Raw genomic sequence first — 20,059 nt, forward strand, 5'->3', positions numbered from 1 at the left:
CCCCACGCCGCCTGGGGGGGGGGGGGGCAGCGTGGAGTACTAGTGCAGAGTGTATTGCCAAGGTCCCATGTTTCCTTGGCTCCTCTATCAGTGGAGAACGCTCCGAGGATGCAGGGAGACGTGCGGTCTGTCTTTGAGCTTACCACCAAAAACACTTATCTTTTCGGCTTCCACATTTAAAGGGTAGTTCTAGATTTTGTAAAATCTCCTCGTGGGAACATTTCATCCCTTCAGGAATTTGCATAAATGAAGCTTTGGAAGAAAACATGAGGTCACAATTTCTTTCTATGTGATAAGGTCCATGGTCTATCAGCCAGTATTTGAAATATTAGACTTTAACTTTCCTGGTATCCTGCCTCCCCACCCCCAGCAATCTCTTAGAGTTTCCTATCTCCAGGCGGGGAAAGCTTCCCACTGCTAACAGGTAGTGTCTGGTTTCATGTAAAGGTCAGGTTCTGGTCTGTGCTTTTGCTGCTTTGGGATGTCTGCTTCTCTCTGCCACCTTGAGAGGAATGATTGTGAGGGTAGTAGAAGCATGTGCGCACCTACTTCTTCCATTGAGAAATCAGCAATCCCTTCTCTGATTCCCTTTTGTCTTCTACAGTAAATGTCTAAGTTAACATGGCCCTACTGTTCCAATTTCCCTTCAACTGGCAAAGCCAGATTCTTAACATTCCTCTGAAAAATTTTAGGTGTAGATAACTCCTTGGAATTTACCAGAGTTTGAGCTGTGTTATCTGTCATATATTTTTATCCTGGAAGTCATATTTATTGTGATGACATCAGTGATTACGGCCAAGTTTCTATGGGCATTATGTTTCCTGACTAAATGTTATCTCATAAGTTTTCCTTTTTGGCAAAAGAACATGATGTGTTAAAAAAATTTTTTTAAAGCATAAAAATTTGCCTCTAGAGGGAGTGTGATGGAAGGCTGACCTTGCCATTATCCCAGTAACTATATTCTGCTTCGTTAAAGATACAGACACCATCTTGCTTTATAAATCTTGCTTATTAGTAAGTCTATGATTTACTAATATATCTGCAGATGGATCAGTTTCTTGTGCATATTTTATTCGTAAAATGCATGGAAGAGAATCCAATAAATTTTATCAACCTAAGGTATGAAAACCGTACAACTTAAATTTTCCTTGAAATATTTATTTTACCCCATGAACACATTGTTTCCAAATCACTTTTTCAAAAAAGCAATCTCTTAGACAAAAAGTAGCCAACCATAATGGCCTTTTAAAACATTGTTGTGCATAGTCAGAATTTAATACCAGTGACCTGGATTCGGGCAGAGTGCTTTAGCTTTTTTTTTTTTTTTTTTTTTTTTTTTTTTTATAAATTTTTTTTAATTTATTTATTTATGATAGTCACAGAGAGAGAGAGAGGCAGAGACACAGGCAGAGAGAGAGAAGCAGGCTCCATGCACCGGGAGCCCGACGTGGGATTCGATCCCGGGTCTCCAGGATCGCGCCCTGGGCCAAAGGCAGGCGCCAAACCGCTGTGCCACCCAGGGATCCCCTAGCTTTTCGCCTGGAATGAAATCGTTGGATTCCTTTCTTGCTAACTGCCCTTCCTCCTGTTTTGTGTGTTGGTTACTAATGAAAACCAGAATTTTTAGTTTTTTGCAGTTCCCACAGAACCAAACTGTGAAGTCAGTTTTCTTTCTGAGCTAAATATTTTACTAACTCTTGGTTCTAGCTGAGTTAACTGAATCAAGTGTCAGGGCAGTTTCTTTTTTTTTTTTTTTTTTTTTTTTTTAGAATAAGTCAGAATCCTGCCAGCATTGTGATGGCCCTTGGCCTTTTAGGGAAAATCATCTTGAAAACGTCTGAGAGGTGCACTGCTATGCTGTAGGACTTGTCTGGAATTACTAGTTTATTAGATAAAGAAAGCACAGAGGACAGAGGAAGGATGGCCGCTGGAGTCTCCAACCACACAAGGAACACCCACAGTCTGTGTCAAACTTAAAATGCCGACATCTCTGAAATATCTGAAACCAAATGCCTACCTGTCTGCTGCACTTCTCACAACATTGGGAGAACTTGGAGGCATAAAAAAAAAGCCCACAAAGTCCACCAGGGCCTGAATGCCCTTGACCTGGTAGCCAAGGAGCTGAGAGCACATCGCAGGGGCAACATCCCGCTCAGTGGTCACTGATGCAGCTGGCAGCCCTCTACACTCACTGGCCTTCCGTGGTGCCCTCTCATCCCACTGCCTGTTCTCCCTGAGAGCCTTTGTTGGTACTTCCTTGTCCCTCCTGCACTATCCGGAAGTGAGTTCAAGCCCCACATTGGGCTCCATGCTGGAGTATAGAGCCTACATTTATTTTTTCTTAAAGATTTTATTTATTTATTCATTCATGAGAGACACAGAGAGAGAGGCAGAGACACAGGCAGAGGGAGAAGCAGGCTCCAATGCAGGGATCCAGGATCCAGGATCCAGGATCATGCCCTGGGCTGAAGGCAGATGCCTAACCGCTGAGGCACCCAGGGATCCCTGAAGACTACTTTTAGAAAGAAATCTCTTGAATGGCTCCCTGATGCCCTTGGGCTGAAATCCAAGCCCCTCAATGGCCCTTTTACCACTCTTCGGATTCCTGGATTTCCTCGTCTTTCAGGGGCTTTCAGACACGCTCCTGCTCTCTCTGGAACCGTCCCTGTCGCCCTCTCTTGGCTACTATCGGCTTCTTTAGGTCCTGGGCACCAGGTCTTAGAGCTTTCCTGACGCCCCATTTTATTTTTTTTTAATTTTTTTATTTATTTATGATAGTCACAGAGAGAGAGAGAGAGAGGGGCAGAGACACAGGCAGAGGGAGAAGCAGGCTCCATGCACCGGGAGCCCGACGTGGGATTCGATCCCGGGTCTCCAGGATCGCGCCCTGGGCCAAAGGCAGGCGCCAAACCGCTGCGCCACCCAGGGATCCCTGACGCCCCATTTTAAATGGCCTTCCTCTGGGGCGCCTGGGTGGCTCAGCGGTTAAGTGTCTGCCTTCAGCTCAGGGTGTGACCCCGGATCTGGGATTCTAGTCCCACATCGGGCTCCCTGCAGGAAGCCTGCTTCTCCCTCTGCCTGTGTCTCTGCCTCTCTCTGTGTCTCTCTTGAATAAAATCTTTTAAAATAAATAAATAAATAAATAAATAAATAAATAAATAGTCTTCCTCTGTTACTCTCTCTGAAAGCCCTTGTTTGCACAGCCCTGGCTGTCATTGAAATTCTGTGTTGGTTTGTTGACTGGTGGCCTCAGGTGTAAGCAGGTGAGGATGTGCGATGTTCTCTGTATGCACAACTCTGGGTGCGCTGCTGGGCTGGCACAGGTGCACCGGTGCATAAGTGAGAGAGATTGTCGCAAATGTGGTGAAACTGAACTGCCAGCTGCCCTTCCATACATACAGTGACCTAGGAGCTTTCTGACCTTCAAATTCTGGTGTCGCTTTTCCAAACAGCAAATGCCCTTTAAGTCAGCGTTTCCTCTCCTCCCAGCTTCCTTGGTGCCTCTTTCTCGCTCCCCCCAGGTACTGTGAGGTGGGTATGGCAGCAGGTATTTCAGTGTGTTGGGGGGTTCTAGATCTGGGCTGCAAGCACGGTAGGGTTTGGCAGCAAGGACAGACTGGGGGACGTTCCCAACCTGACCCAGGGGCGCTGGGGGGGTTGCTCATTCCCACCACCAGGTGGCGCTGCTGTCGAGAAGATGCGGAGAGCGTGGGCCTGAGAGCCTGGTTTTGAGGCTTCCTGGAACCCCTGCTCAGGACTATGGATGGGAGCCTGCAGCCCGGATACTTCTTGTCTTTTCTTTTCTTTTCTTTTCTTTTCTTTTCTTTTCTTTTCTTTTCTTTTCTTTTCTTTTCTTTTCTTTTTTTTTGTATGTTTTTTTATTGGAGTTTGATTTGCCAACATATAGCATAACACCCAGTGCTCATCCCACCAAGTGCCCCTATCAGTGCCCATCACCCAGTCACCCCATCCCCCGCCCACCTCCCCTTCCACTACCCCTTGTTCGTCTCCCAGAGTTAGGAGTCTTTTATGTTCCGGACAGGACTTCTGAGGGGCCCTGATCCTGTCATGGGGGTGAGGGTGGAGAAAGGGGAAGTGGCGCGCTGGAGCCAGGTGGCCCCATGCTGTCTGCATGAACCATGCAAACCCGTGTGTGCACCTGCTCCAGGGGAGCCCGATGGGGAACCGAAGTCATGTCAATACCTTGGTTTGTTTTGGTTTAGTTTGGTTTTGGTTTGGTTTGGTTTGGGTTTTTTTGTTTTGTTTTGTTTTTGTCTTTTGGGGAACCCAAGTTGTGTTGGTCTTAGAATATGAGTCTTACCACATAAAATATGTGGGTGATTATACAGAGATATTGTAAAGACGTCACTTGGTCACTTGTCCCCTCAATATATAAATGTCTGGTTTTTGACATGAAAATATATTTTTTAATTATTATAAAATAATTTGTTTACTATTCAGAGTTTTAGACTATATGGGAACCTAAAAACAAGAAAGCACAATTAGTAAAAATGAAATCTTAAGAGAAAAAATAGTAATAGAATAAAATATGTGGCTGAAATGTGAAAAACCTTTCTTTGGACTCCATGTTTCCTGAAAGCAAAGATTGTTATCTCTAGACTTCATTAGAAAAACCCATAATAGGTTCCTGCTTTTCCTTCCATCAATGGGGGGTGGGAGCTGTGGCCACAAAAGGGGGTCCCAGAAAGGGATTGCACACTCTGTTGGGAGACCTGGCGGTGACCCTTCCAACCCTGGGTCCGGGGAGGAGGGTCTCCAGGTTGCACTCAACGACCATCCTTGTGGATTTTCTCCTTAGGTTTCCTTTTCGGCTTGAAGGGAACAGAAGGGAGCGCAGGGTTCCCTGGACCTTCTGGCTTCCCTGGAGCTCGCGGACAGAAAGGATGGAAAGGTAAGGAGTGTCGTCGGAAATGCTGGAGGAAGGGCGGGCAGCCACCCCTTCTTCCAGGATGTTTCCCCGTTCCCCCCTGGGGTGTGTGGCGCCCACCGCACTGTCCAGGCTCCCAGCCCTGTGTTTGCCCTCCTTTCTCCCATCTCTGTCACTGCCTTCATCACTGAACTTTCAGGGATGCAGAGCCTGGGGGGCACAAAGCAGAAGAGCTGTGACCTCTTGGGCTGAATCAGATGGTTCTGTCAAGCACTCAGCTCGAAGGCAGCAGAACTAGCACTGAGAGCTCGTCCACTGCAGAGACCCGTAGAGTAGTTGTCACAGCTGATCCTACCCATGTTCCCCTGAGTTAGGGCTTAGTCACCAGCCAGGCAGGACGGGGCAGGTCCCCAGCAGCTTCCCCCCAGGTGGTGGGAGAGGTGCAGTCGAATGAGCAGGAAGAGGGAGTTTCTAGCTGAGAAATATGCTGCATCCCTTCCATTCTGGGGAAGGTAGCCCCAGGCCGTGCACCCCAACCTTTGTGGCACACGTGGGACGTGTGGGCGTGTGGGTACCCCCACAATGGACGGGGCCAACTGCAGGAGTCAGACCCCACGGAGGGCTGTGTAGCACTTGTCCCCATGAGCCACCACCAGTCACCTGTGCCACCAGCAGTGGGTTCCCTAGGCACCACTGTAGCAACACTGAGAAGGGAGGCCAAGTATTTCCTGCCTCCCACCCAGGAGCTTGGCCTCTAAGCCCGGAGTGCCAGCCAGGCCCCCTCCCCAAGTCTCCTCCTATCCCCCAGACTCTGGAACACCATCTCCCCCAAGCTGCACACCCACCTCTGTCAGTGGCCTGCTGTTCACCGTGCTGGGGAAACGTGGCAGCATTGCATTCTGCATCCCGAGCAGGTACCCCTGCTCCTCATCCAGGAAACGGTACTGGTCCCCAGCAAGCTCAGGAGTAAACAAGGCCCCAGAGTGCTTCGTTGTCACCCCAGCCCCCACTGCCCTGGACTTCTGTCCCCTGCAAAGCCAGGAGGAGTGTTCAGCACACGCTTCACAAGGAAATAACAAGTCTTTCCTCACATTGCAGGTGACGCTGGGGACTGTAAATGCGCGGAAGGCGATCAGTTCATCGGGGGTCTCCCGGGGCTGCCAGGACCCAAGGGCTTCCCGGGCATCAATGGGGAGCCAGGGAGGAAAGGGAGCCAGGGTGACCCTGGCCAGCATGGCATCCCGGGGTTCCCAGGTTTCAAGGTGAGACACCAGTTCTCTCAAAGCTGACAGCACGTCCTTGACAGCTTCTGTTTAAGCAAACATAGATTTAGACCAGCAATGCCGTGCACCCAGTGCTCCATTCAAACAACCCCATGCTCCGAGAGGAACTGTAAAACAGTTATTGGTGACAAGGTGAGCGTCACAGCTGCTCTGGAAAGTGGTTTGAGATTTCCTCAGAAAGTCAGAGGTAGAGCTGCCAGGTGTCCGGGACCCACACACCCCTGGCTGGGCGCCTCGGAGGATCCAAAACACACCCACGCAGAACCTTGTACACAGGTGTTCAAAGCACATTGATGATAAAAGCCAAAAGGTAGAAACAACTTAAAAGTCCAAGAGGTGTCATGTGATGCCATTCCTAGGAAGTGTCCAGGACCACCAGATCTAGAGACAGAAGGCAGGTCGGGGCCTCCAGGGGCTGGCGGAGAGGGAAATGGCAGTGAGTGTGTCATGGCTGTGGGGTCTTCTCCGGGGCGGTGATGAAAATGTTCTGCAATTAGAGATTGGTGATGCTTGCACAATCTTGTGAAAAAACACCAAATCGTATGCTTCAAAATGGTGAATTTTACCGCATATGAATCAGATCTAAAAAAAACAAAAACAGAACCCAGCATCTTGAATGTAAAACATTCCACTGAATATTCATCTTTTCAAATTTAGTACAGAAATGATTAAGCATTTTATGATGTCTCCCTTAACCAGCTAAGTGAGACCTCCCAGTGAACCAAGGATGTCCAGGGATATCTGAACTTCCCTGCCCGTGGATTCCCCGTGTGTATCAACTCAACAGACTTTATTTCACATCTATGAAAAGAGCATCTAGAGATCTTTCTTTGGCAAGAGGTTTTAACCAACGATTTCAAAGCCAATTTCAGATAAAGGCAAAATATGCCTTGTTATTTCTTATTTTACTCAAAAAGAGAGTTTCAAGAGATTTACAATGTGAAAAGTCTATTATTTTACTTATTCAGCAAGAGAGGAAAAAATGCTCAGGGCACCGGGCCAAGAGCGACCTGGCTCCGTGAGCTGGTACTGGGGATGAGCAGCCACCCGGAGCTGCTACACCAAGGCTGTCACTCCTCACTGCTCTGTGGCACCGGAGGTTTGTAGGTGAAATGAGATCCACAGCCCCCTCCACGGCGTGCCTCAGAGATTTCTCAAGCACAAACGGTTTTATCCAACTAAAAATGGCAGGCACTATGTTTTATCATGATTCTGTCTCCAAATCATGGCCGTCTTAGCACTTGAACACATTTGTAGTGAGGGTTGTGAACTTACGAGGAGCAAAACTAGTAGGATCTTTGTTTGTTTATAAAATTATCAAATATTTCCTAGAAGCCAAATGGACCCCATTTTGTGCACCTGGAATGTCTACAATCTTCCAAGGACCCATGCTCCCTCCACCAGCTGTATGACACACATGCCCACACCATCTTTGTTCACAGGCCTCTGGCATTGTGTCTGTTGTCTTGCGTATAATGATATGTTTATGTGTCTGGCAACCCTGCTCCAGTGCAAAGGCCTGGGATGGTTTTTGTTTTGTTTTGTTTTGTTTTTTAATGTTTGTACCAATAGAGTTTGGGAGAACATTTGAAGTGTGGGAGCCAGTCAGTAAATGAATTCATCCAGCCATCAGTTTGCCCAGCACCTACGTACTGAGCCCCATCTGTGTGTGTCACTCTCCTGAGCATTGAAAGAATGTTGCCCTTTTCTGCAAAGAACTGAATCAATAAATCAAGTATCTGTGGAATTTTTCAGAACATTCCCTGTTTAATTAGACCAACACTGAAAGTTCCCATATTCTTGCAAATAATAACAACCAAGATTTCCAAATCTTGCACATCACACCAAATGAGCACATCACACATTAACATCCTGACCCACTAACCTGCTCATTTCTTTTTTTTTTTTTTTTTTTTTTTTTTTATTTATGATAGTCACAGAGAGATAGAGAGAGGCAGAGACACAGGCAGAGGGAGAAGCAGGCTCCATGCACCAGGGGCCCGATGTGGGATTCTATCCCGGGTCTCCAGGATCGCGCCCTGGGCCAAAGGCAGGCGCCAAACCGCTGCGCCACCCAGGGATCCCTCATTTCTATTCATTAAAAGACCTACACTAGATTTCACAACCTAAAATATGAGTGTCCCTGCGATGAGCTTGTCTCTATAATATGAAGGTGTTTTTTTTTCCAACCTTAATTTCAGTCCAGAAGACAAGCTGTTACTCTTAATATTGAGTGGACACAAATTTCCATCCCTTGTACCTGGAGTACTTGCTCAGATTCTAAATAATGTCATTAAGAGTTGTTGATCTTGTATTTTAGATCATTGCTTCCCAAAAGTTCATGACTACGTGGCTCCCTAGGAGTTGGTTGAAATACAGATTCTAGGTCAGTGGCAGTGGGGAGGGATGGGGGACTGCTGAGATACTGCATTTCTAACAAGCTCCCTGAAGAGGCCAAGGCTGCTGGTCTATGGACCACACTGAGCAGTGAGGTTCTGGTTTTTACTATCGAGCCAAGTATGGCTACTTACATGAAACATGAAGTTTTAATTATTTGAAATTTAAAAGTCAGTTGCACAGGCCATATTCAAGGGCTCAGTGGCCATTTGTATTTGGGGACCACTGACGTGGACAGCCGGCTACAGAGCATCTCTCCTACAGCAAAGAGTTGTTTGGGGCAGCACTGGGCTTGATGAGGGGAACAGGCTCCCAAGTTGTGTACCATGAAACTCGTCATCTTCCCAGCTGTCCTTAACAGAATGGAGGAAGACACTGTGTGTTTGTTCCCACAGGGCGCCCCTGGCACCATTGGACCTCCCGGGCCGAAAGGAATGAAGGGGGATTCTAGAGCAATCACCACCAAAGGTCAGTCTTTGGGGGCCAGGAGTCCCTGGACCCACAGCCGTTCTGTGGCTGCTCTTGTATGAGAAGCATCACACGGCAAATCCTTTCCCAGGTGAGAGAGGACAGCCAGGTGTCCCAGGTGTGCCTGGGCTGAAAGGTGATGATGGTGTCCCCGGGCGTGACGGGCTGGATGGATTCCCAGGCCTCCCAGGCCCTCCTGTGAGTAACACAAGTGTGGGGCTGGCGCAGCCCTGGTCCTGATAGGTCTCGGCCTCAATTACCCCAGGGCCCAAGTGCTGGCACTGCGCTGAATCCAGCCAGCACAGCCAGGCTGTTTGAACCAGCAGAAACCTTGTTTGTTAGGGCACGGGGCGGCGGAGGGGGAGCCCCCAGAGGGCACATGGAAGATTAGAGAGTCCACGGAGATTCCTCCTGGTGGAGCACAGAAGGCAAGCCCAGAATGGGGCCCTGAGGCAGAACCCACTGCAGGCTCTCCCCCAGGCTCTGGTGGCCTCAGATGTCCCTTGGCTTGTAGCTGGCAGTGTCCTGCCTGTGTCTTCACCTCATCTTCCCTGCATGCATGCTGCATGCAAATCTCCCCGTCTGCAGCCTCACCTTACCCTGATGGCCCCACAGACCCTGTTTCCAGAGCAGCCACATCCTCAGGTGGGGGGTCAGGACTCCAGCATCTTGTGGGGGACGTGGTTCAGCCCGCCACATGTCCCTAGCAGAGGTTTACACCACAGTTCCCCAAGCCGGCCTGCTCGCTTCATTCCAAAGCCAGGCCTCTCTGCTCCACATGGGTCCTTCCTACCACAACACAGTCAGGTTTTCAGAGCACTTCTCTTGGGCTCATGGAAAACACCTGGATTATTACTACCCTAGTATTGCTTTTTTAGTTACCACCCTGAAAATCATTTTCAAAAAGAGTTTGCTTGGCACCGCTGTCCTAGCACACCGCTGCCTCCAGCCGTGCACGAGTCTTCCAGCCTGCACACACAGGCCACTCCTGAAGCTCATCGGCATGGCATGTGGGTCCCTGTCTGCGGTCCTCAGGTCTCAGCGGGGCTGGGAGCCTCAGGAGGGTCAGAGAGGTGGGGACGCTCAGGAGCACAGATGGGCCGCAGCCTGTGCTGGAGCATCCCAGCCTCATGCACAGCTCTCAGGAGGACACCCTGGGACTTGCCCACATGGCTGTCCCACTGGCTCGTTCAGATATGCTCAGCATGAAGCCAGCTGCATGTTTACCCCTGCCAACATCAATCCCCTGACCCGCATGCCCACAGCCCCCTCTTATCCCTTCACCACCTCACCACCTTCTGCACCTGCTGGGCAGTGTCATCCCCAGGGAGCACCCTGTTTTTTCCATACTGTCTTGTCTCCTTGTGTCCAGTGAGCATGCTGCTCTTTCTGGCCCAAACCAAAGACTCCTCTCCTTTAACAATGGATCGCCCCTGTGAATGGGGGATACATCCCAATGCCTGCTCAGAGCAGTAGAAATGACATGTTCCTGCTCCCATTAGTCTGAGCCTGTGCCTGACTGCCCCTGTCAGAATCCTTCCCGGGAACGAAGGTTCCAACTGAGGAGGGTGGCTTGGGTAGGACAGCAAACACTCAGATTTGTGTGCCTCCTGGGACCATCTCCCATTTGTCACTGTGATTGTTATAAAACCTGCCTTGATTCCTGTGCTTGGTTTGATGGTGACAGCAGGTGCCTGTCCATGTCTGCTCTCCTTCCACTCTGCATCCATCACAAAGAACTTGGGGGAATGGGAAGGAGAGCTGAGCTATGGCTGCCTTTGAGGTTTATGTGTGTTTTAAGACATAAACATAATTTCCACACAGGGTGATGGTATCAAAGGCCCCCCGGGGGACTCGGGTTACCCAGGAGCACCCGGTACTAAGGGCGCTCCAGGAGAAAGGGGCCCCCCCGGACTGGGCCTGCCTGGCCCCAAAGGCGAGCGTGGTTTCCCCGGAGATGCCGGATTACCTGGACCCCCAGGCTTTCCCGGACCCCCCGGACCCCCAGGCACTCCAGGACAAATAGGTATGGAGAAACCCCCTCTCCTATCTTTCAGTCATGGGACATGGGCTCCAACACCCTCTCTATCTTTGGCAATGTGCAAATTCCCTGGGGGCCCCGTGAGGATGCATGTTGTGCTATCAGTTCTTGGTATGTTCAAACCTCCCTGACTGTGGGGCTTTCCAGGCCCACCAGACTCAGTCTCACTTGGGTGGGCCTCTCCCTCGGGTGCTGGGGTCACAGGGGCTCTGTGCAGAAGCCAGAAATGAGCCTGGGTTCCCTGCCAGCGCAGTCCCCCGCCAGCTCACAGCCATGGGGAGGTCTCTAGCTGCCAGCTAGCTGCTGCAGAGCCATCTCACTCCTGCCTGTGTCTTGTCCCCAGACTGTGACACAGGCGTGAAAAGGCCCATCGGAGGTGACGGACAGGAGGCTGTGCAGCCAGGTACTGTAATGAGGACCAGGACACTTTGGAACACGTTAAAGCTTTTGGTTTATAAAATATGTGACCAAATCAGCAATTGCTGTGAGTTCCTGCAGCATGCATGGAGCTGAGTAAGAAATGCAAATATGTGCAAAGCTTGGAGCTGGCGCCCTTCTGCTTCAGCTTGTAATCAAAGGCAAGGCAGGTGTAATAAAGCAGAGTATTGCCTGGTTCTGCCACTAATATGAAGCATCAAGCTACAATATTGGTAAGAACTCAACAGATCGGTACTGTCACACTTAAGTTCTATACATATATTTGTCTCTCTGCCCCTACGTGTGAATTGTATGAAGAGTGGTCCAGTATCTGTCAAAAGAGAATTGGGTTTAGCCATGAATAATGCTAGAAAGAACAAGGGCTGACAGATCAGAGGGGACATGTGGTGACCCTGAGCCAAGGCCCAGAGCTAGCAAAGTGGACAGAAGACACTCCCACTAAGGCTGACTCACCCGGCACTGAGGGCAGGAGCCTCTGGATTCCACCGAGGAATCCCATTGGGAACCCAAGATGAATCCAGGGTACAAAGGGAACGCCAGCCTCCCTCGGTCTGGATTTTGAAGAGATATGCACAGAGTGTAGGGTGTCGCAGAACATGTGGATGCAGCAGGTCCCAAGTGTGGTGCAAAAGTTTGGGTGTGACTCTCAGGATCAAGGTCAGAATGGAGAAGTGGCCTCAGGATCTGTGGGTCCCCTGCATGAAGTCGGGGCAGATATTTGGGGACAGATCAAGCATGTGGGATGAGGGTGCAGAGTGGGCATCCTGCAGAGCCTTCAGAGCTGGGGAGGGGGTCCCTGAATGTGCATCTGTGCAGGCTGGAGGCTGTACCCCCCCAGAGACTCCCACTTCCTTTATCCTGATGGCCTGGGCTGGCCAGTGTGCACCCAGAGACCTGTAATGCGACAGAGGAGGCCACATCCCAGGCAGACAGACAAAGCACAGCTCGAAGAGCTGCTGTGCCTCCAGGGTCTCTATCAGGCAGAGGCTATGCCCACTGCCCTCTGCCATGCCAACTGGAAGTGGCTGCAGCCGGGTTTCAGTTCTCATGGCTCTAAGGAGCTCAGTGCCCTGGCTAATTCTGGAAGTATTCAGAGTCACAAAGGAGAAGTCAAAGATTTCCTATGGCATCACACGCTGTCTGCATCACCAGGAAACATCTGTCACATTGGCAGACAAGGATGAGCCCGGAGCAACTTGGCTGGGCCCCCGTGTTGCCCTTGATGGGGGGAGAACGTGTCACCAGCACGGTGCTGTTTATTGACTGGGCTGACATCACTGGCATTTATGCTAAAAACTCTGATCCATTACATGATGAAATTTAACCTTTAGTTACACTGGAATCAAGATTAAATCATTAAATTACTCTAATCATAGAATGGTGGCCAGGTTCCACCACTGCTGTTTCTACCCTTGGCAATACCCAACACCGTGGGAGTGGGTGTGACAGGTTGCCCCAGCTCACCTCTTTTCCTCTCTCTTTTCAGATTGTGTCAGAGGGCCCATGGGATCGCCAGGCCTGCCAGGACCCCCAGGACCCACAGGTAAATGGGAGGGGTCTCCCAGGCTCCTCCTCTTGCATCTCTACTGTCCCCCACCCCCCTTTGCTCCACTTCCCTCTGCCCCTGCCCTCCTCTCCACCCTGGATGTCACCATGCTCCACCACCTTGGTACCTGGGTAGGGAAGCAGGCTCTTCCTCCACACTGTGGATGGCGCATGGTCACCAACCCCTCATAGAACCCCAGGCTGTAGGAGAGAATGCCCGCCACACAGAGCTCAGCCTCTGCCAGGGCACAGGCGTCAGGAGACACCAATGGGGTGGCAGGCCACTCTGGGATGGGAAAGGAAGCCCCCTCGACATGCAGCTTTTCTCCCTACATGTCCCAGCATTGTGGGAAGGACCTGCGGGACACGATTGTTTCTTCTGGATTTTGATGGAGGATAACAGGAATGAACAGGGCTAGCATTGTGTCCCTATGGTCCCACCTTTGTGAGCTGGTGCAAGCGGTCACCCGCCCAAAGCACCCACATGATGGAGTCAGGTTCCAGGTGGCTGAGCCCAGTGTCGGGAGCCACCCACGCACCTGCTCACGAATGGCTTTTCAGATAAGGGGCAGGGTCTGGGCAACCTGGATGACACCCAGAGGTCTGTGTCTGTCAGCCTGGGACAGACAGACACACTTTTGCACCCTGGCCCCTGCAGGGCAAGGGAATGCACCTCGATTGCTCCCTGGCAGCTGACTTTGGGCTAAGAGTGTGTGGCAAGTGGCCAGCAGCTGGCCGTGGGATCTGCTGCTCCGCTCATTGTCCAGGAGGCCTTGGGCATCCTTCTCATTCCTTGTGGGACTTGGTCTTCTTAGCTAAATAGGAAGACTAATGCAGGCATTCTGGACTCCTCCAGCTTTGCAAATAATGCCCTTAATACTGCATGTCATATGCTGTGAGTGAGGTCCTATATAAACTGTGAAGTGCCAAGGAGGTGTGAGACAGCCCTCATGACTGGAGAAGTCCGTTGCCTTACAGTCTACATTCCAGACCATAAGGGCTCTCCCTAGGCTCAGAGTAGTCACAGGATCTGGGGACAGCAGGATGAAATGCAGAAGGATGCACATGACGCAGGGTTGTGTTCTGAGGACTCAGCATGAGTCTGTCTATCCACAGACACCAGCACAGCCACTAACTGCGGGGCCCCAGGCACAGCAGCCAGCAGATGGTGGGTTTTCAGCAGTGACTGGGTGGAAGCAAGTCCAAAAGTACACATGAATTGAGTGCGAGGGGAGGATTTGGATCATGTTTTGACACCATGAAGCTCAGCGAGTGCATAGATTCCACATCTCTGTTGCAGACTAATTCTCCATCCAGAAGGTGATGGTGGGCTTGCAGAAATGCTCTGTGCTGCTTCCCGCACACACAGGCCCCCTGGAAGGGCCCGGGCCCCTGACCCAGAGGCAGCGGAGAACTGGAGGCAGCATGTCCAAGGCTCTGTATCCTATCTTCATTTTGGGTGCACCTGCCCTGAGGCCCCACTGGGATTTCCTTTCAGAGACTGACAAGTTGAGCTCCTCAAATACATCTTCACTTCAAACAACTTGAAAAATTCTATCCTTAGTCTATGGAACCTTATACTCACATAGGACATCCTCCACACAAAGCCCTTTTATTCTCTTCTCTGCCACATCCACACTACAGACTCACAGACGTCCTAGAATTCTGAACGAGTACATTCCTGCACCTGTGGGTCTGACTCCATCCCTGTGTCTCCATCAGAGCAACAGTGTTGAGCAGCAGGGTCGTGTGTTACTGAGAATGTCATTTGTGGGCACTTCTGGTTCCAACTGCTCCTTCCCCATCTCCCCAGTCAAGTATAGGGCTTTGTTTAAAATCACTTGGTTACACTGGGGAGAGACGGTCTAAGGGCATCATTTCATCAGTGGGGAATTTTGGATAATCTGTGCATTTATGAAGAGTGAGTAGGGCTGAGCTTATGTTCCCACACTGTTTTCCCAAATCCAGCCTCCCCTCAACAGGAACCTCAGGAAATAGGGCCCTCTGGGAGAGCTGGTGGATCCCGCACAAACCCTGCCCCCCCCCCCCCCCCCCCGCTCTCTCCAGCCCAAGGGAAGGATCCCACCCCTCTCTGTCCCCAGCTCCAAGATGCTGGCTTTGGCCCCTCCTACATGATGGCAAAGCGCCAGCCCACCCTCCTGGCCTGCAGGGACATCTTGAAGGGGACAGGAGCCCAGAAAGGCTGGGACCCACAGTGAACCTGCACCCCTGTCCACCTGTCGCCTTGCCAGCACCTGCGTGCACGCTGCCTCACACACTGTAGAGAGGAGGCTGCTGTTCTCACTGCTGGTATTTGCAGGAGGTCTCGGTGGTTCCTAAAGTGCCTAGTGCCTAGCCGCCTGCAGTAGGCAGGTGCACTGACTGGTTTCCAAGAGCCTCAGGCCAGACAGGCGTGGAGACCCCCAGAAAAAAATATCCTGAGTTTGCTTCCCATATGAAAAGGTTAAGATCAAAGATGCCCAGTGGTAAAGAATCAGTTTGTTTAGCGGGTCCGAGGTTTCATCTGCTCTTCAGTCACAGGTGTTGGTTACAAGGAATACAAGTTCAGCATTTCTCAAGTCTGGGTAGACTGGCCTGGGTGCAGGTTAGGGCCAACATCTGGAGGGAAGACTTCCTACCAGTGCATCTGGCAAGGGGTGGAGGGATACTGCTGGGTCGGTGGGTTTGCGGTAGGTGTGGCCAGCTGTCAGGAGCGCCATTTCTGGTTGACATCCCCCAGCCTCATTTCCCAGGATCATAAGGACCATGTTAGGTCGGTTCTGAACTCCCACCCTGTCATTTCGGGGGTTTGCTTGTGGGGCTCTGACGTGTGTCGTGCTTTCTTCGGGTTGTTTAGGTGCCAAGGGCCTCCAAGGAATACCAGGACTGTCAGGAGCTGACGGAACACCGGGTCTCAGGGGTCTCCCAGGAGACCCAGGTCGCGAAGGATTCCCAGGACCCCCAGGTAAGGCAGGGTTGAACCCACACACACACCCCTTATGCTCGGGAGGTGACTGCATGCAACGTTGGTGCCCCCACGCTCTTGGCTTTGGACACTCAGAAACAGGCTTGATGAGCACTTTCTTCTTATGGTTGGGAATGTAAAAATTCTCGACCTTTCCATCACTAATGTTATGCTGGAGTTTTGCATAAGATCCCTACAGCACCTGCAGGAAAGAAAGAGACAGGTACAGAACAATTTCTCTGGTGGATGTCAGACACTCCAAAGGCCACATGATGCTGTCCTCTAATGAGGCTGTCCCCAAAGACACAATGCCCTCAGGTTATCGATTCCAGCCTGCTGACCACTCACCAAACAGCAAAGGGCACCTGTGTTCCACTTTCCACGGCACTGCCTGCTTACTCTTTAGCTTGCACTTTTCTGAGCAAGCCGTTACCTCTGCATTCAACACAGCAAAGAATTTCCAGAAGCCATGACTGGCTAAAAGAGCGTAAGCCTTTTTCCTGGAACTGGAGGGAAATGAATGTGTCACCAGCAATGAACTGTGGGAGACCTACAGAGACATGTCGGCCTGCCCGCTGATACCTGTCTCCAAACACACTTGCCCCAGGCAGCTCCAGCTCCAGTGGCATGAGCGGTCATGGCTGTCACTTGGTGTGTAGAGGCACACACGATGCAGAATTGTGTTGTTGACACAGGACTAACAAGGTCCCTGAGGCCACCCAAGACCTGGTCGGTGGTTTCCCCAGCCTGTAGTGGAGTCACTCTTGTCATCCAGCACTTGTGAAATGTTGAAACTCATTGCTACAAAGTCCTTTGTCAGTGAGAATGAAATCTTGCTTGCGGTGAGTTCTGGCTGCCTGTCCCCTGAGCCAACTACTCTGCTTCTGCACGAGCACCCCTCACATGGGGAGCCCACGGCTGTATCACCCCATTTGCCACAGAACGAATGGACAGAGCAGCCCCCCAGAGTGCAGATCTCCATGCTCTCGGCATCGTGACCTCTGGCTGGTCCACATTCCTTACAAACCAGGCTCCAGAAACTAAAGAGAACGCTCCTGACATCTAGACTGTCACACAGATCAGAGACCCTTAGCCAGTACTTGCGGCAAAGACTGACTAAATTTTGCCTCCTGCTTGTCTCACAGCGTGGCAGCTGGTTTAACCCTAACCACAAGCCCAGGTCAACCCGGTGGACTTTCTCCCTGGAGTCAGTGCTCCAGCCCATGAGACTGCCCACAGCTTTCATCCTGTCGCCTCCAATGCCACGTATGTCTCCATGTCTTGCAAGATCTGGAGGCGTGCTCCCTGTGTATCAAGGCGCTGGCAAAAACCTGCTCTGCAGGGAAACACGGGACAGTTTTCATACCACCACCACAGTAGATACCGCCTATATCGCTTTGTTGCCCTGCTTGGAGCGCTCAGACACCTAGGAGATAAGGCTTTGTCCCTCCAAGGATGTCACACACACTAGAGCAAAGTGTGAAGTTCTTGGGAGGATAATGATCCGTTAGTACTTGCCTGCCTTGAATGGGAAGGGTACCTGGTCCTCCACTGTGGTGCCAGCCATGGGGGCGCAAACTGTCCAGACTGTGCACCTGCCGTAGAGGAGTGTGGGGGGTGCCTGTCACCGGGAGACTCTGGGACGGTATTTGTAGGAAGCCTGTTCTATACTGAAACGTGAGCCTTTACTTGAAGAGGGAGATTGGGGTAGAACAGAGGAAAGAGGTTAACAAGGAACTGGCCTATTATTCAGTTTTGGAGCATGTGTCACTTTTGATAATACGGAATATCCGGTACTACTACCACATGTGCAGAAGAAAGGAAATGCCCAGCTGCAGAGGCTATCTCTGGTGTTCATGAAAAAAACACACCACTGAAACTCTGGCATAGGGGCCAGCTCAGGAATACTCCCAAGAGGTCCAGATCCTCTGTTCTGTGTTCCAGCCATGGCCTTTGGGATCAACCTGTCTTCCAGACAGGGTGTGGCGAGCTTTGTTGTCCTAGGAAAAGCCTGGGACCCCACGCCCGCCGTCTTGTTTGTCAGGCCCACCACACAAAATGGACAGGCAGTGCCTTCCTTCCCGGCATGCCTCGGCCCAGGCAGCAGTGGCCTCGGAAAGCTGTCCTTCTGAGCTGACATGAGATGGCCCTCTCTTGGAGTTTAGTCTGAGGTCACATCAGAGGGTAAGGGCGCAGACAGGAGAAGTCACCCAGGAAAGGCTCAAGCATGTGACAGCCACCATCCTTCCATCTGATGCAGACACCTGACAGTTCAACAGAGGGCTCTTGGTCTCCCTTTAGAGCATTTCCAAATGGCCTGACAGCCAGGGAGGTAGAGCCCAGGCTCCAAAGGATCTGATTGTTCCACCCCTGGGTTTCTGTTCTCACTTGCACACAGAGCCTGGAAGGTCCATTTGTGAACCATTTGTGGGGATCATCTATACAACAGGGAGCCCATGAATCATGAAGATCCATGTCTAAGACGCAGATGGTTCTAACGCCTCCATGTTAGCTGAATTGTAGGGCTGGGGGCCAGATGGTGGGGGGGACCAGGATGCTGTGGGTCCCAAGGTGGGAGACAGTCAGGGCATGATCGGAGGCCCTCACACAAACCTTGCTGTTTCCAGCCTCTACCTGATACCTCTCTAGGACCATCATGATACTAACCTGCAGTTACGGGGATGACCTGTGTGTTCTTTCAGGGTTCGTGGGGCCCCGAGGATCCAAAGGCGCAGTGGGCCTTCCTGGCCCAGATGGACACCCAGGTCCCACTGGTCTGCCAGGCCCTGTCGGGCCCCCAGGGGACAGAGGCCTTCCTGGAGAAGTTCTGGGAGCCCAGCCCGGGCCCCGAGGAGATGCTGGACTGCCTGGACACCCCGGGCTGAAGGGCCCTCCTGGAGAGAGAGGTCCACCTGGATTCAGGGGTAAGTCCTCATGGCAGCAGGGGAGCGGGAAGCCCAGTCCCGCTGAGCAGTGGCTCCCAAGGGCACGTCCCAAGTCCCTCCTAGGAATTTGGTAAAAAGCCACAGGCTGTGTGGACAGTGTGGTTGCCTTCTGTTCCCCACACTCAGTACCAGTATTCCTTCAGAGTGTTTTAGGACAAAAATCACCATCCTGCGTTTACGTTCAGTAGCCAGGAAAGGATGGCCCTTGGAGACTTTTACAAGTAGAGACTAACCATGCACACTCCCCCTTCTGAAGCTGGGTGTGAACTGGGGTGCGGGGCCTCACCTGAGCCTCCAGCAGAATGTGTGCCGTTGGTGTGAAGAGCAGAGACCATGCTTAGGGAGAGGGCTAGGCGAGAATGACGTGAGCACAGCTTAACAGGCTGGTGTAAAACATTTCAATGTCCACAGTATCGTCAGTGTATGTGTACAAGGTAGAAAGATGGCTCACTGTTTGATGAGTGAGCAGGGCGTCAGATGGCTCTGTGTTTCCAGTTCATGCAAAACTGACGTCCAAACCCCAAACATCCTCGTTCTGATGAAGACGGTGTCACTGAGGAGCAAGCGTTTACGTTCGGTGCAACACACACTGGAGAGCACCAGACCCTGAGTGTTCCCGATCAGACAGGAAGATGCAGGAAGAACTGAGACTTTAAGAAGCAGCTGCTTGTCTGTTGACGGCATGGTTGTCAGTCCCCTCCCCAAGCCCAGGCACAGGGGGCCTCCTCTGTGGTGGAGGAGGCAGGTGCCACTCCCTCCAGTGCCATCGGACCTTGCCCCACAGCCTTTACATGGGAGTACTCCAGCAGATGAAGCCTGGCTCTGGACAAGCTCAGGAGCGCCGGTTGGTTTTCAGATGAGCCAGTCAGTTTCCAGAAGTTCCTGCACATACATCCGCACGCTTATACATACATACACGTGCAGCTTGTGCAAGCGTGATGGCAGACCCATGTGCATGCACACGGAGCCCCATGCGTGTGCCCACACGTTCACACTCCTACACATGCTCACATGCCCACTCTCACACACTCACGTCCACACATCCACAGTCACACTCTTAGACACACACACACACATCAACCCCATGAG

The 20,059-nt window shown here is 51.4% G+C and overlaps 1 protein-coding gene across 3 annotated transcripts in view; it reads left to right on the plus strand.

The window, feature by feature from the left end:
- Nucleotides 1–20,059, plus strand: part of COL4A2 (collagen type IV alpha 2 chain) — a 170,011-nt gene that overhangs the window by 126,882 nt on the left and 23,070 nt on the right. For all 3 annotated transcript variants that reach the window (XM_072761010.1, XM_072761009.1, XM_072761012.1), the window contains 9 exons: nt 4,820–4,912; nt 5,987–6,150; nt 8,964–9,036; nt 9,128–9,234; nt 10,861–11,062; nt 11,421–11,480; nt 13,002–13,058; nt 15,918–16,025; nt 18,728–18,949. In XM_072761010.1, coding sequence (XP_072617111.1) covers nt 4,820–4,912; nt 5,987–6,150; nt 8,964–9,036; nt 9,128–9,234; nt 10,861–11,062; nt 11,421–11,480; nt 13,002–13,058; nt 15,918–16,025; nt 18,728–18,949 — 1,086 coding nt within the window. The remainder of the gene's footprint in view (nt 1–4,819; nt 4,913–5,986; nt 6,151–8,963; nt 9,037–9,127; nt 9,235–10,860; nt 11,063–11,420; nt 11,481–13,001; nt 13,059–15,917; nt 16,026–18,727; nt 18,950–20,059) is intronic.

This window comes from Vulpes vulpes, chromosome 6, assembly GCF_048418805.1.
Source record: "Vulpes vulpes isolate BD-2025 chromosome 6, VulVul3, whole genome shotgun sequence".
Classification (NCBI taxonomy): Eukaryota; Metazoa; Chordata; class Mammalia; order Carnivora; family Canidae; genus Vulpes; species Vulpes vulpes.